The sequence below is a fragment of the Haliotis cracherodii genome, unplaced genomic scaffold (genome assembly GCF_022045235.1).
Source record: "Haliotis cracherodii isolate W230 unplaced genomic scaffold, xgHalCrac1.p SCAF_1, whole genome shotgun sequence".
NCBI lineage: Eukaryota > Metazoa > Mollusca > Gastropoda > Lepetellida > Haliotidae > Haliotis > Haliotis cracherodii.
The window spans coordinates 77460536-77478303 of NW_027266264.1; the positions used below are offsets into that span (position 1 = coordinate 77460536).

The following is a 17768-nucleotide window of genomic DNA, read 5'->3' on the forward strand; positions in this document are numbered from 1 at the left end:
CTTTGTAAATACTAATACTTGATTAAAAAATCAGTTATGCTAACAACAGGTCTGGCCCTGGCAATCATAATTTGAGGAATTGTGCAATTTGAATATTTTGCGTTTACCCTGTAATCAGGCAGTGCGACATTACAGACGGGTCTTTGTGGATGCGGTTATATAAGTAAGGGAAGATCAAGACATATGAACTCACTCGTAACTTAACACCTGGTGTCCTATATCTTATCTCGTCACGGATGCTACCGGGTAGAGCACGAGACACCCGCCTGTTCCGTGAATACCAAGGTACATTAACTCTGCAGGGTTCGTCAACCCACAGCTGACCGATGGCATTGGTAGATTAAGCTTTGACTCATCATCTAGTCACCGGGTGTCTTCATTTCCTCGAATGCCGTGATATGATTGGAATACTGTTAAAAGCGGCGTTAAACCCAACTCACTCACTCATCACCTCTATCTTCACGCGTGACAGATGTTAACGGTAGAAGAGGACATGATCCCCGTCACGTGAATACCTGTTGTGTTTATCCATGATGATTCCGGGTTAGATTAAGCCGCCAGTATCCCCCACTGGCTTATATATTTATTTAAAAGGTGACTCAATTGCGTGGTCCGGCTCGTTGACTTGGTTCATTGTTTTCGGACCCGGCGGAGTAGGGCTTTAAATATATCAATCACTCGGTTATTATCTGATGGAATATTGCTGACAGCGGATTCAAACAGCAAACTAACAAACAAACAAACAAACAATTCAACGATTCCTTTTTTATTATCGAATACCAGTATCACTGGAGTTCCTTTTTGGCATACCTCCACATTTGGAGCTATAGCTATTTCTAAACCGGTTCTGGGGTAAGATCGATAGCATTGAACTCCTTATTGGCTATTTAAATACATAATCTAGGTTAAACAAACAAATATAATTGAGTTAATCCCGTTTCTTCAGAATTCTACGTCAATTCTATGACCAAGTTGATCTCAGAATACTTCGGAACTCAGCATCGAGTGTGTGCATGGATGTGCAGCTCGTCTCTGCACAGAGTATTAATAAAGAGTATGTATTACTCCGTAGTGATGACATGTTCGAATGTCTCATTAAAAATGTAATTTTTGATTGGAGACCCGTGAAGATCCGGGGTAGAATATGTCTTCAGCAACCCATGCTTGCCGTAAAAGGCGTCTAACGGGACCGGGTGGTCAGGCTCGCTGACTTGGTTGTTGTATGTCATCGTATCCCAATTTTGTAGATCGATGCTCATGTCAGTCACTGGATTGTCTGGTCCAGACACGATTGTTTACAGACCGCCGTCATATAGCTGGAATATTGCTGAGTATTGCGTTAAACAACAACAAACAAACAAACAATAATTGGATATAAGACAGGCTATTGCTAATTAACAGAATACTCTTTTTTTCTTTCGGTATCAACTATACCAGCTCTGGGAGCGCCTCGTCCGTTAAGTTCGTGACTTATTTCAATTCAGCATTTGGAATTCATTTTTTTACTAAGATATTGGCAGCTCTATACTCTATATCATTGTGAAAGTTGAATTGTATATACAAACGTGATTGTCCCACGGAGACTATTCGGTGTGCCACAAGCGCCTTTCTTTAACCTAATATACCATTTATAATCCCATAGTCTCCTTGTTTATAGACAGAACCTGAATCTTAACATTCCTTCTTGACAGTGAAATATCATCGTGGATGGCAACGGCACCACCGACTTCAGACACTCCAGTCTGTATGTTAATACGAACCAGTATCTCCACTGAGATCATGATTGATGAAGGGGTTGCTTCCTCTGTGTGGAGGTATGGTGGACCTGTCTAGGCCATAACTGCCATTTACATAAAACAGACACGAATTCACTGATCTACACTATGTATGTGCAACACACTACACATGGGCGGATATTCCTCCGGGTTTGGGTGGTGATAGCATTCTGCGATACACAATCATGTTAATTTCCTGTCAGTTACAGCCCTCCGCACAGACAGTGATATTTGTACTGAAAACACGATTTGCATGGTTAAGTTAGAATAGGGGTCGTATCATGTCGCGTTAATGTTAATTGAGGTGGTAGTGTACAACGCGAGACGAATTGGTATCTGTCTGCTGATGACTCGGATTAACTTTCATTAAGAGGTAGGGTTTGCGTTATTGAACTGTTCATTTGGAAAATGACTGTTGTTAGTAACTGAATAGATCGTTAGTGACAGATCCACTGTAATTGCATACCGAACGAGTGAGCGTTAAAGAGGCGTTATGCATTGTGTATCGACTGTGAGCGCGAGAGAGGCAGATCGATGTGGTTTGCTGGGTTAGGGAATAGAATTATAAGTGATTAAATGAAGAATTTACAATACAAACGTATATAAGGCATTTGTCATTTATTAATATGATGGAACTGCCCATCCACAAATGAGAAATTATAATAGTTTTGTTTTGTTTTTCTTCCTATTGAGCATGTGGACTCATTTCTAGCACTGTAATGATTCACTTTTGAGCAGAACCTTAGCCTACCAAGAACGATTTTAAAAAATTAAGTTTGGGTAAAATTAATGAACAGATCTAAACTTATTCCATCTTGAGGATTGGAAAAAACCCGTTTACTCACGAGATGAGGATGCGAATATTTTGCTTAGTGGAAGCATCATAGATTGCTGATTTCGTCATTTGTCCAAAGATAATAATGTGGTACGTTTTCCTATGTGTACTCACATTGAATACAGTTGTTTACTTATAAAGGTAGGTAATTGATAATCAGCATGGCTATTAACATGATATTTCTCAATAATAATAGTAACACTAATAACATCGATTTCACAGGGCAGCTAATTGTGAACGATGCTCCTAATCAGGAGCGATTATAGGAAATGGTTGGAGTTGTCGTTGACTTAACAAGCAGACAAATAGACATCGTTAGGAAACAGGTAAACCTGAATCCAAGGTCCTGCAATCCATGACAAATATTTGAAACATTAAAAATAAACGTTATATGCTTAGAATCGTTGGTTTATCGATAGAAAGTTGATTACAGTTTGTTTTGAGCTTAGACTGGTTGTTTGAAACTGAGCCGTAGTCAATACTAGTAATTAGAAGAGGATAAGATTTGCATAGCATCTCCACGTTAAACAAGGCCTCTATTTGATCACCGTGACAGTAGAATAGAATATGGATATACGTAGAGGGGCTGGCAAACAAACCCAAAAGGACAACAAAGGGTTCGTGCTGTAATTTTTGCTTTTGTACATAGGTAGTCGATATGCTTGTGACCGACTCGGGTGGGATTTTGTGATACATGACCACGGTGTCTTCACGCATTGCTGTCAAATCAGAAGTGTCATCCTTGTGTAAAGTGGCAGGTGTTTAGTGTCCGATGTTTCAACAAATATTCTGGACATTGATTTATAAGGGTCTTGTAAGGGCTGTGACATATCATGTTATGTGTATTGTCTATTCGAAATGAGTAAATGACACTGTTATAGAGATATGGGTGTCTCGCATCTCTCAATACAAAAACAGCCGTGACAAGCACATCTGGTCCTGGGATCGAACCCCGGGTTCCACCATATCAGCACCATGTATACCCGTCTACGACCCGAGTTTTCCTTGTGATACAAAAAACAAATAGAACTAGTGTGCGTGTTGGATTATGTCGCTTGTAGCAGTATTCCCACAATATCCTGAACGCTAATATGGGCAATATTGCAGATGCGGCTTAAATCAATATTTACTCACTTGCTCGATCCCTCACTCATTCACTCATTCCATATCACAACAGTGGACGACATCAAGACTGGGCAATGAGAATAAAATTAATGATTCAGTTTCTCTTCCTTCAGGAGGCCGCCTTCGTGGTCTAGTGGTAGAGCGTCCGTCCGGAGATCGGAAGGTCCTGAGTTCGATCCCCGGCCGCATCATACCAAAAGACGTTAAAGATGGTACTTGTTGTTACCCTGTCTGGCCCTCGGGGCTAAAACAAGGACTGGTCGGCTCGGAGTCAGTATACTGTGTCTGAGTGGGATATTCCTGTTAAACTGCGACATGGTATCTCAGTGTGCTAGCACTATAAATCGACATCATTCCGGACTAGTACAAGCGGTCACACACACACACACACACACACACACACACACACACACACGTGCATGCACGTCGCTATATAAGTGCAATAATCTTGGACGCGACGTTAAACCCAATTTCACCTCACCTTCCTTCAGGATACAAAGAATTCCGTATACGGTATACGGTCTTGTTACATAGATTCAACCTGTGAGAATGTTACAGAGACAAAACAAAACGATACCTATGCAGATATTCCTTTGTTAGGATCTACTGTTGAGAACGTTGAGTATACACCAAACATAAAAAAAGCAAAATGGTTTCAACAGCTAGGCGTACCTTCTTACCCTGAAATAAACTTGAAATGAATTTTATCATAATATATGCTTTTGGACACATATACATGAATGTATAGGTTTTACGTAGGTCGTTGGCGATATAACCTCTAGATGACATTTATAATATCTTATGAATTAGGCAAGACGTAACATTGCTGAATTCCAGTGCTTTTGCCCTTAGGTTGTGTTACAGCTCCTAAACCACTCACATTATTCATTTTACACCAACTCTTTACGAGTGCTAGGATTGTATGTTGCCGTCCCATCGTATTTATTACTTCCTTATGATTTTCTAACAGGTCACGTTGCTTTTCATCGCCGGAAGTTCGAGACGGCCATTAGTGACGTCAGGGATGGTATATCCGGTGTGAACAGGAAGTACTGTCGCAAATGGGACTTGGTTTCAATGACGTGGGGATATTACATCAAAAACGGGCTATTGATTCATACCCTGTTTCAGGCAGTCGAGGCAGCACCGAAGTTATCACTAAGATTGAATTGATTGTTCTCTACAGCTCACGACACGTCGTCAGTGGTTCCGGCCAAGCTCGCAATAACGGACGTCAGTTCGATTTATGGCCTACTTCCGGCTGTAGATGTACCATGCTGGTCTTCCGGCCGTAGTTCAACACATGCGCTCCATTGTCATGGTAACATACGTGACATGTGATCAAAGGAATGAAACCACTTGCACTGAATAATCGTGTCACACTTTTCTAAATAGATCAATGAAAATTACTCGACTGATAGCTGCAGGCCAACTTGTCTCTTCTTGACTTCATATAGCCACTGTTAACAGTGAGTGAATTTGGCTCAGTGCCGCTTTGAACAGTATTCCAGTTATTTCACGGCTGCTTGATGTGGGAGGAAAGCCACTTTGGTGAAACCCAGGAGGTGAGGTGAGGTGAAATAGGGTTTAACGTCGCGTCCAAGATTATTGCACTTATATAGCGACGTAAATAAATTTGATTCAAAAGTGATTATGTGACATTTGTTTGGCTAACCAAGCGATTTATTTTGCGTTTATGTTTCCATAAACCGAAAAACATTGGTCCACGTCCAATAGCGGACTTCTGTTTCTTTATTGGTTGATAATAGAATGAGCGGGTTGTGTCGCATTATTGCGCTGATCATGTCGCTGATTACTTATTACGCTCATTGTTGCCGCATTTATTCATAAGAGAATTGACTTCAATATGTTTTTGCGTATCTGGAGGTATAAACGTTAAACTCGATGTGCACACTTTGCGTAAATCCGTTTCGCAAAAAACTATTTGAAGTCAGTACTTAAAGGTTAAAGTTAAACACACGTTTATTCATTTCTGACTACGAACGTGGTTCTGTTTGCAGCTGACGATAGTATTTCTAGCTGCGGTCACGTGGTCCACGTTATCCCGTGTACTGCACACAGGTCACAAACAAGCAAGGTTAGGCAACGCTGGACGCGGAGAAGAGTTGAATAGGGTTGACTCCCGAGAATTTCAATGGCACACTGGAACACTGGTTATGTAGTATATCCACAAGCAAGAGGCTTTCTTCGAAATATGACTATGTTCTCCTAGCAGTGAATGGGTACCCGGGAGGATGAGACGGTAATGTGACTGTAAACCTTGTGGCACCTCATCAGATAGTTTCAGAGGGTGACAGTTTGTGTGTACGCTGATCCAAAGACCTGGTAATAATATTGTAGCGCCATGAGAATTCACCTGGAGAATGGAATTTGGCGCATAATATTCATCTTTCTTAACCTACTATTCACAAGTTAGATCGACGTCACTGCGAACTTATTCTATTACGTTCGACGCCGCGTTGCCAACTGAACAGAGGATAAACTCCGTGTGTGAGTGAGTTTGGTTTTACGCCGCTTTCAACAATATTCCGGCAACATCACGGCAGGGAACACCAGAAACGGGCTTCAGACATTGTTTCCCATGTCGGGAATTGAACCCGGGTCTTCGGCCTGACGAGTGAACGCTTTAACCACTAGGCTACCCGACCGCCTCCTATAAACCTCATGACAGAATATATGTAAGTTCGACCAAACTTTAAACCCTCAGGTGATGTTAAATATATACCATGGTAGGTTTCTTTCATAAATACTGATAGACTGGAGTCCCAAGCTCATGTTTGTAAGAGGAGAATTGATGAATTGTATGGTCAGGCTCGGTGACCTGGTTTATTGCGCGCCATCGTATCCCAATGAAGTGTATCGTCACTCATAATACCAATCACTGGTCTGTATGCTCCAGATTCGCTTAATTAGCTTAATTATTACTGAGTGCGTCGTTTAACAATAAACAAGCAAGCAAGCCGTGATATGATTAATCACCATATTTTCCATTCTTAAATATAGTTTATTGCCGGAAAATAAGAAAAAGATACTCAAAACACAATTAGGATTTTTTATCTAACGCACAAAGCTCAACTAGAGTCGACGTGTGTGGCCACTTTAATAGGCCATTCCAGGAAACACAGTAACGCAGACCGACATACGGACCCACGAGTAGTTGTGTTGGGAAATAGTCTGATGGATAGGAGTAATGACTCTTTAAATGACTGAACACACTCTGGTTAACTCGTTTTGCTTGATGAACTAAAAAATGCCGGCTTCAAGAGTGAACTCATGAATGAACACGTGATGATTTAATGAGTGAGTGGGTGTTTTGGTCTAACGCCGCTTTGAACAGTGTTTCAGATGCATCATGGATTGTTTGATTTTTTTTTTGGATTTAAACATATTTTATTGCGGAAAAACAAATGGATTCGGCACAAGTGACACTTACCAGGCCTTCTCCTTCATACATTTCATTACATGTGATATGTGAATAATGATAGTGCAGAATAAATGTACAGTGCAGAGAAATTATATACAAGTAATGAGAAAATATCACACACACACACACACACACACACACACACACACACACACACACACACACACACACACACACACACACACACACACACACACACACACACACACACACACACATACATACATACATACATATACATATACATATACATTATACATATACATCACGGATTGTCGGGATGATGAGGGAGGAAAGTGATGCAGGTCATCACATTTATTATTAAAACTTTGCTGAAAGAGGTTGGAGGTACTGACAAGTCTAGAAACATCAGAACGAATCTGGGACTCGAACAACGATCATAGGTTTCTGGCTCGCCTAAGGGACGCAACTCTGCTAAGCGAATAAGAAATAAGATGATGAGTCATTAGCATAGTTTCAGTGTTCTGTGTAGGGTGATAATTAAGAAAATCTTTAAAAAATAAGCATAATCAAACTTTATAGGATAAAGTTTCTCCTGCATGTATTTTTTATGAGTTGCCACATGTTCTCGATAAAGATCATCTTCCAAGTGAGTTAACTGACTATAAAAGTCCAGTTTCCACCCTTGCCGAACTAGGCTGGTATTATGGAGTTAGATTTTGGCAGGACTAACGAGTCCATGCATAGTCGAATCAAAATCGCGCACCGAAATCGTAATCAGGTTCGTAGCGTGTCATGCAGATTTCGGTCGACTGCAGGATTTACAAAGCATGTGCACCGCTAACTCGTTGTCAACAGATATTTTCTAAATTTTTTCATGTTTTTAATCAAGGTGCTCACGTGATTTGATGCATTTCGCGATGTAAGGCTCGTTTAATCACAATATAGATCTTGACTATCGATCAGATAGTCTTGACTGGGCGCCACCGTTTTGTTTGAAACAAATGCAAGTGATACGAGAGGTTGAATCTGATTGGTCAATAGGGTAGGCTTAGAAAGGACATAACTCGTAATAGCCACTGGTGGCGCTACTATCGAGCCCAGGAATTCCAGCCTAGTTCGGCAAGGGTGGAAACTGGACCTTTAAACTCAGTTAACTCTCTTGCCTCGGGAAGATGGATAAAGATGGGATAAACGGATACGTACTGAGCCCGATTTCACGTCGCTCGACGTATGGTGACGTTATTCCAAAATGGCGGCGATGGCAGAGGTGTACATGCAATATGCTTGTAAACACTATATGAGCGAACGCTAAATAACTCCAAAACAAATGAAAACACATCACCGTATGCATGCATTGTGTGTGCTAGGCGTCTGTGCAACGCTACATTCAACAGAACTTCTGCAGCATGTATATTAAAGCGACACACTCTTTACCATAATCCTAAGAAATCTCTACTAAAAGCAGTGTCTCATTATCAGATTCCGACTAAATTATAAGAATGTGTTTATAAATTACGTTTCACTTCAACACATACGCCACTTTACAAATATATGTCTTCAATTATTACTGCTGTAAATTTATGATTTTGTTAACGCTTCTATTAGTTGTGTGAACCATTAGCTTTATCGATACATCGAGAATAACAAAAAGAATATACCGCGAGTGTCCGCAATATGTGAAGGATATCCATAGTTCATTTTCTCTGATTCCTAATCCAAATAACGACACAAGACACATATATGTTATTGTCAATGGCTAGTTATTAATGTGTTAAGTACATCATTATTAAAGATATTAATGTGTCCGTTCATTACTTTTTTGTTTGCTGTTTAATATGTCAGCTGCATCTAACGTAAAGATTATGAATCAAAATGTCGATGTTATACCAATTTAAATACAAATATAATGGTATTTTGTTATACAATAGGTCTTTGAAAAACACTTGTAGATACACATGTACTTCGTAGTGGTTCCGTAAATAGATCCCATGGCCCATGCGTGTCGTTAGACTCAATACAAGTGAGCATCGGGTACATACAACGTGTGACCACCAAATCCCCGTCTCTATGATTAACTATAATCCTTAATAAAATCAAGGAAGGACATTTTTATATTCATAGAAAGTATTTGAGACCATAGGAATTAATACCATGGGGATTCTCAAAAACTCAAAGGAATTGCTTTTTACAACCTCAGAAAAGAACCACGTTCAATACTGTCGTAACATTTGATTTGTTCAACTTTGGATACGTTAATTCCGTTATACACGAGTCTTTTGTTACAAAACGTTGTGACTATAGGTATAGTTACATATCTATCTTCAGAGTTTCGGGTCAATTTGTGAAAAAATGAAACCAGATGACATCTGAATTGTACTGAGAAAACAATCTGTAACATCTATGTAAAATGTTAGGGTAGAGACATTTAGAAACGACGTAGATATCCCCATGGACACCAATTGGGCTCCCCTTCTGGCGGATCTGTTTCTTTATGCATATGAATAGGATTGGTAAAGTCAAATTAAGCTAATTTGGCCAAGAAATGTAAATAAAGCTTTGGGTATATCAATGATCCGATATCGTTCAAAGACCATGAAATAGCCAAATCCCTTCCACTGATTTACCCACCTTAACTAGAAATAAAGGAGACCAGTAAGGTTGCTTCATCGGTTTCATATTTAGATCTATGCATAAAGATTCAAAGTGACAAATTACTCTCCACAAGGCTGTTGTCATTATGACAAGAGGGATGACTCCAACTATCCAATAGTCAACTTTCCCTTATGTCGAGCAATGTGCCTGCCGTTCCAGCCCTTGGTGTCTACATTTCACAATTTTTGAGGTACAATCGAGCATGCCACGATTTCAAGGAGCGCCATACAACACTTGCCCAGAAGTTGTTTGATGAAGGTTACAACGTTCAGGGCCTTAGTAAAGCTTTCAAAAAGTTTTATGGTAGACATGTGGAGGAAATTTCCAAATTTGACGCACCAGTGACAAAAATGATGTCCGATGCAATTCCCTAGTTTAATTTGCACCATGCGTTCCGGCGTTTTTTAGGTGTACAATTGCATGTGTTTGTTGCGAGCGCCACCTGGTGGGACAGGAAAGGCTGAGCATTTCGCGAACACCTGGTATCATCACTATTTGACAGTGATTCATAAACAAATGCTCAAGATATAGTTGGATTCCAACAATCGACTCTTTTTAGCATACACTTCTTATGAATATGGAAAGAGTTTTAACGCTTTTATAAATTATTAAGTGGCGGCTAACGTATCGGAAGACGGGACCTTGATGTTTCGGTTGATGCTTGTCATCGTATCCCAGTTCCTTAGATCAAGGCTCATGATGTCAATCACTGGGCTGTCTCTATTATTTACAGACCACCGTCATATTGCTTGAATATTGCTGAGTGCGTCGTTAACAACAAAACTCAAAGGTATACGTGAGATCTTTAACGATGATCGGACCTTTTTCACAAAATCTTCTCTTTTTACGATTACATCGACAAAGCGTACCGGCAGTTATAATCAAAAGACGCTATGGAAAATTGAATCCTCCTAAATTCTAAACAGATTACCCTTTTCAAAAGTTATTATTGCTTTTAGTTTTGTGTGTTTTATTATATACTCCCACCTCTTGAATCTGAATCCTATTGTGAACCAAAGTGTGAAGTTTGACATTGACGTTAAATGTATATTTTACGTCCACTTCAATACTGATGCCAGTGAAGGGAATGGCCACCTTGGTTAGTTACATTCTTGTGTCTCTTTCCCTTTGTTTAAAAATTAATTCTGTGACTCACGGCAAATGCATTCCCATCTGAAATTGAAATAAACATATTCATTAATACTATATCCCAAGTGGACGAAAGACAAGGACAACCAGAATTTGAAAGTGATGTCAATCCCAAGGACTTACATTCACTTTAGGTGCTTGTTGCGTAGAAATAATGTCACCAGTTGTCAACCATACATTATTAAAGGCAGACTTACACTACAAAAACAGTTTTCTCTATATATATGTTCGCCCTCAACTAAAACATTCTTGAAACTATGGAACGACGAAGAGTTGCCATATATTGTATGCATACCCCATGGCATACATTTATTAACAACATTTACAAACGAACATGCTACATGACATTTTGATTAAGGCATCCAAGTCCTATATGTTTTCTATCAATTCTATACTTCACAATCTGGATGATAACTGCAAGTTATAATTAGTTTTAATGTGATAATGCTCTATGACTACTGTCATCAAGAAGAATGTGTGCACATTTGATGTTGACGTGTCAGCTGTGACCTTTCACGCATACCTCAAAGAACACGGTGTAATAACCTGTGGAAATTGTCCCTCTTCAAGCACAGGGGCGGTATTCATAAACATTCTTAGAGTGCTAAAGAGGTCTTAAGTCTGAGAAAATTCTTAGAAATACCAAAGGTTACTCTTAAATCGAAGACTTTTCTTTAGTCATATTCATAAATAATTTTAGCACTAAGAGTACTCCCAAAGTTAAGAGTACTCCCAAAGTTAAGAGTACTCAAGATGACTTTTAGTTATCTAAGACTTTCCTCAGTATCCAATATGGAGGCAGCTAGGGCACCGCAGCCGCATCAGCTGAGAACTTTCAGGCCAAGGAAAAATATTTTCAGTATGTATTCAGACGCGGAACCTATCCAGCGGTTTCGTCTTGACAGTGCAAGTATATTATTAAATACTTTCCTAAGATTCTCTCTCCGATGACACGTCGCTTAATAATAATCCTTACTTTTACAGATGGCATAGCAAGGTTTAGGTGCTTTTCACGTAAAAGAAATAACGACATTTGCATTTTTGTGGATTTCATTATGGACAGACAGTGTTGGATATTACAGAAGACTAATGGTAATCATTTCTTTGTGGGATACCTAAGGCACAACATCCGGGCGGAAAAGACGAAAGTCAACACTATAAAGTTGATCAATGTCATTGAGGAATATACATATCTTAACCTCCATATTACATACAAGCAACTTTCACGTGTGAATGAATGACACTTTTTCAGATTCCTACGACACTACTGTCAATATCAGGTACTCGGTGCCACATGCTTGTCGTAAGAGCTGACTTATGAAGGCGACCAGATGTTTATTGTGTGTGACCTGACTGATTGTGCGTCACCGTGCCGCATGGTTTTGTGCCTCTGCCATGGTGTAATTTGACAAAGGCTGACTGTAGCGTTAAACAACACTCTCTCATTCACCCACTCATTCGCTCATGCCAGTAAACTAGTATACGCGTTTCTCTTTCATTTTGATGATTTATATCTCACTGTTCCGATACAACTCTCTTAATAACATTTGTTTTCCTTTTGTAACAGCCCCAACACTACTATGAATAAAAAACGTAAGACATTGTTTCAATGATTGTGTTTAATGTGACATATTTCAAACCGGATACAATAAATAATGTACATATTGATGATGCAGATGAATTGTGACACTGGAACGACAACCTTAGTAGTAGCCATATCCAATACCTGCAACAAAAAGAAGAGGATTTTTTTTAAGAATATTTTCCGTACAAAGTCATTTCTACGTCTTGTAATAATTTCTATATCCAATATATCGATAGGTTAGTTATGCTGCATGTGTCCAATTAAGGTGGAAAATAAGTTTGGTGTAATTAACTTATTTATAATCTGTCAAAGTATTAGGTATATGTGAGGGTCAATAATATTCTCGCATGATTGTATTTGCATTTACCTTTTCCGAAACCTCCGATTCCTCCGTACAGTCCTCCTAATCCGTAGCCTCCGTATAGACCACCCATTCCATAGCCTCCGTATAGACCACCCATTCCGTAGCCTCTGTACAGTCCTCCCAATCCGTAACCTCCGTACAGACCTCCCATTCCGTAGCCTCCGTACAGACCACCCATTCCGTAGCCTCCGTACAGACCACCCTTTCCGAAGCCTCCGTGCAGACCATAGCTCACAGGCTCAGCAAAGGCAGCGACAGCCAGACAGGCAACAAGGGCGATAACTTTCATCATTTTGGAAGGCTGAAAAGGAGTTTTTCATTCATTATTTTCAAGTCTGTAAGAAAATCCGTTTCTGTACCAACATGTGGTCGCTATTCTCCACTTTTTTATTTGGTTGGTTTAAGTAGAACTTTATCTGAGAAACATGTGTTGTCAGATTTGAACTAGAGTTGGTTGATTTGAAAACTACAAACACATTTGGAGGATTCAATCAATATTACAAATAGTAATCAGTAAAAGTTTGAAATAGCATCACAGCAATAACTACTGACTAACACTCATAAAACGGCAACGTAAAATACAGCGTTCACAGGGACAGGCTGAATACCCCGTAAAACACAAAACAACTGATACTCACAGAGTGTGTTGATTAGACTGGATCTAAACGTGAAGAGAGGCGACAGCAGTGATAGCTAGTGCTTGAAAACAAGACGCTTATATACACCTGTATTTGGTCCACACCCAGAACTGACTAATTACAAGTATATTATCTACTGCAGCACCAATTTGCAACACATTTTAAGAATCATTGCTGATATGAATTTCGTTTCTCTATGCCCCCCAGGGACTATGTCCAATGCAATGTATGTGTGTAGGTGCGGGCGAATGATTAGGGAAGTAATTACATCACTGACAAATGACCCGTGATGAAATTGTGTCGATATGAGCAGATTCGTGTATAAATACCGTTACAGATGAGCATAGCCAGTGTTTTCCTATGTGGTCTGTGAAAAAACAATTCTATCACAATGACCAAGTAACGGGTATTGTTATAATTGTAATGATAAAAGACAGTGTGTAATTCATTTCACCTCCTAGATGGTTACTGTATAAAATAATATCTCTTAAAGGAAAGTGTTCCAAAACATACATGGAGAACAGGTTATCTTCCGAACATGGTGTTTCGATCCATTTTACCACCATCTTTTTCCGACATGTGTATGTATGATATATATACATGGCTTTCCTAAAAGCTTATAACTTTCCCCATTTCTAGGCATCGGTTTGGGATGGGTCGTTCTTGCTGCGCTGTGGATCCTTATTTTTGATATTCATCTCACCTCTGAAATTTAAATAATGATTCGCTGACTTACATCGTATCTGCTCCTAATCATAAATTTCTTAATTTAAAACCAACCACAGACTTATTCCCCTTCTCTCTCTCTCTCTCTCTCTCTATCTCTCTCTCTCTCTCTCTCTCTCTCTCTCTCTCTCTCTCTCTCTCTCTCTCTCTCTCTCTCTCTCTCTCTGTGTATATATGTACGCCCTCAGCGAAAACATTGTTGAAACTATGGAACGACAAGGAGTCACCATATACTTTTGCATAGCCAATGGTATACTTTTATTAAGAACAACCTTGACAAACGAACATTCTACTCATCATTTCATTAAGGCATCCAAGCCCTATATATTTCCTATCAATTCATTTATTTATACTTCACTATCTGGATGATAACTGCAAATGATAATTATATTTAATGTAATGATGCTCCATGTTACGGTCATGAAGAAAAGTCAGTGCAGATTTAATGTTCACATTTCAGCTGTGACTCTTCACGCACGCCTCTAGTAACACGGTTAAAAAAACCTGTTGAAACAGTTCCTGTTAAAGAACAGATCTCAATGTATTTCATATGTAGTGTGATCTACAAATGGAACCTGCATTTCATAGAAAGAAATATATCATTGATTACAATGAAACAACATCGGAGCTCTGAAAGGGTCTTCCTGTATTATTAATACTGAAAAAGAGGAATGTGCAGTGGGGAGTATGGCTAATCAAGGAGTTGTATGTAAAGAGGATACAGGAAAAGGATAAATGTAGGATGATAACTAAAGCTACGGAATGGGTTGACTATGCAGCTACAGAATGGTACGACTGTAGGGGGGCACATTTCAAACCTTGTCACTGTCAATTCTTGCCATTACCAAAAACCTGTCGAGTCGTTTACTACTTTACCAAGAAAGCTTAATAATAATCCTTACTTTTACAGATGGCATAAAGGTTTAAGTGCTTCTCACGTATAAAGAATGCCGACATTTGCATTTTTGTAAATGTCATCGTGGACAGAGAGTGTTGGATACTACAGAAGACTAATGGTAAACATTTGTTTGTGTGTTAACAAGGCAAACGATCAGGTGCCTATTACATATGAATATGTGACCTTGTTATGGAACATTAATTGCCAACTTCTCTTGTTGTGTATTTCCAGACTACGTGCATGTCGCGTTGTTTGCTTGTTTGTTTAACGCCGCACTCGACAATATTTCAGCTAAATTACGGCGGTCTGTAAATATTCCAGTCTGGACCAGACAATCCAGTGATTGACACTATGAGCATCGATCTATGCAATCGGGATACAATAACATACATCAACCAAGACAGCAAGCCTGACCACCCGATCCCGTTAGTCGCCTCTTACAGCAAGCATGGGTTGGTGAAGACTTATATTCTAAACGGATGGTCACGGATCCGGTCTGCAGGGACGAAAGTCAACACTATAAAGTTGATCAATGTCATTGAGGAATATACATATCTTAACCTCCATATTGCATTCAAACAACTTTCACGTGTGAATGAATGACACTTTTTAAGAATCCTACGAAATTTCTGTCAATAACAGGTACTCGGTGCCACATGCTTGTCGTAAGAGCTGACTTATGAAGGCGACCAGATGTTTATTGTTTGTGACCTGACTGATTGTGCGTCACCGTGCCGCATGGTTTTGTGCCTCTGCCATGGTGTAATTTGACAAAGGCTGACTGTAGCGTTAAACAACACTCTCTCATTCACCCACTCATTCGCTCATGCCAGTAAACTAGTATACGCGTTTCTCTTTCATTTTGATGATTTATATCTCACTGTTCCGATACAACTCTCTTAATAACATTTGTTTTCCTTTTGTAACATAGCCCCAACACTACTATGAATAAAAAACGTAAGACATTGTTTCAATGATTGTGTTTAATGTGACATATTTCAAACCGGATACAATAAATAATGTACATATTGATGATGCAGATGAATTGTGACACTGGAGCGTCAACCTCAGTAGTAGCCATATCCAATACCTGCAACAAAAAGAAGAGGATTTTGTTTAAGAATATTTTCCGTACAAAGTCATTTCTACGTCTTGTAATAATTTCTATATCCAATATATCGATAGGTTAGTTATGCTGCATGTGTCCAATTAAGGTGGAAAATAAGTTTGGTGTAATTAACTTATTTATAATCTGTCAAAGTATTAGGTATATGTGAGGGTCAATAATATTCTCGGCATGATTGTATTTGCATTTACCTTTTCCGAAACCTCCGATTCCTCCGTACAGTCCTCCTAATCCGTAGCCTCCGTATAGACCACCCATTCCATAGCCTCCGTATAGACCACCCATTCCGTAGCCTCCGTACAGTCCTCCCAATCCGTAACCTCCGTACAGACCTCCCATTCCGTAGCCTCCGTACAGACCACCCATTCCGTAGCCTCCGTACAGACCACCCTTTCCGAAGCCTCCGTGCAGACCATAGCTCACAGGCTCAGCAAAGGCAGCGACAGCCAGACAGGCAACAAGGGCGATAACTTTCATCATTTTGGAAGGCTGAAAAGGAGTTTTTCATTCATTATTCAAGTCTGTAAGAAAATCCGTTTCTGTACCAACATGTGGTCGCTATTCTCCACTTTTTTATTTGGTTGGTTTAAGTAGAACTTTATCTGAGAAACATGTGTTGTCAGATTTGAACTAGAGTTGGTTGATTTGAAAACTACAAACACATTTGGAGGATTCAATCAATATTACAAATAGTAATCAGTAAAAGTTTGAAATAGCATCACAGCAATAACTACTGACTAACACTCATAAAACGGCAACGTAAAATACAGCGTTCACAGGGACAGGCTGAATACCCCGTAAAACACAAAACAACTGATACTCACAGAGTGTGTTGATTAGACTGGATCTAAACGTGAAGAGAGGCGACAGCAGTGATAGCTAGTGCTTGAAAACAAGACGCTTATATACACCTGTATTTGGTCCACACCCGGAACTGACTAATTACAAGTATATTATCTACTGCAGCACCAATTTGCAACACATTTTAAGAATCATTGCTGATATGAATTTCGTTTCCCTATGCCCCCCAGGGACTATGTCCAATGCAATGTATGTGTGTAGGTGCGGGCGAATGATTAGGGAAGTAATTACATCACTGACAAATGACCCGTGATGAAATTGCGTCGATATGAGTAGATTCGTGTATAAATACCGTTATAGATGAGCATAGCCAGTGTTTTCCTATGTGATCTGTGAAAAAACAATTCTATCACAATGACCAAGTAACGGGTATTGTTATAATTGTAGTGATAAAAGACAGTGTGTAATTCATTTCACCTCCTAGATGGTTACTGTATAAAGTAATATCTCTTAAAGGAAAGTGTTCCAAAACATACATGGAGAACAGGTTATCTTCCGAACATGGTGTTTCGATCCATTTTACCACCATTCTTTTCCGACATGTGTATGTATGATATATATACATGGCTTTCCTAAAAGCTTATAACTTTCCCCATTTCTAGGCATCGGTTTGGGATGGATCGTT

General features: G+C 39.5%; 2 protein-coding genes across 2 annotated transcripts; both read right to left on the reverse strand.

Moving 5' to 3' along the window:
• Positions 1–12648: 12648 nt before the first annotated feature.
• Positions 12649–13186, reverse strand: LOC139457730 (acanthoscurrin-1-like). The gene is made up of 2 exons (XM_071239082.1): positions 12898–13186; positions 12649–12671 (listed from the first exon to the last, which is right to left on the reverse strand). Exons 1-2 carry the CDS (start codon positions 13184–13186, stop codon positions 12649–12651), a joined length of 312 nt encoding a protein of 103 aa, XP_071095183.1.
• A 3037-nt stretch (positions 13187–16223) lies between these two features.
• Positions 16224–16762, reverse strand: LOC139457740 (acanthoscurrin-1-like). The gene is made up of 2 exons (XM_071239093.1): positions 16474–16762; positions 16224–16246 (listed from the first exon to the last, which is right to left on the reverse strand). Exons 1-2 carry the CDS (start codon positions 16760–16762, stop codon positions 16224–16226), a joined length of 312 nt encoding a protein of 103 aa, XP_071095194.1.
• Positions 16763–17768: the final 1006 nt, after the last annotated feature.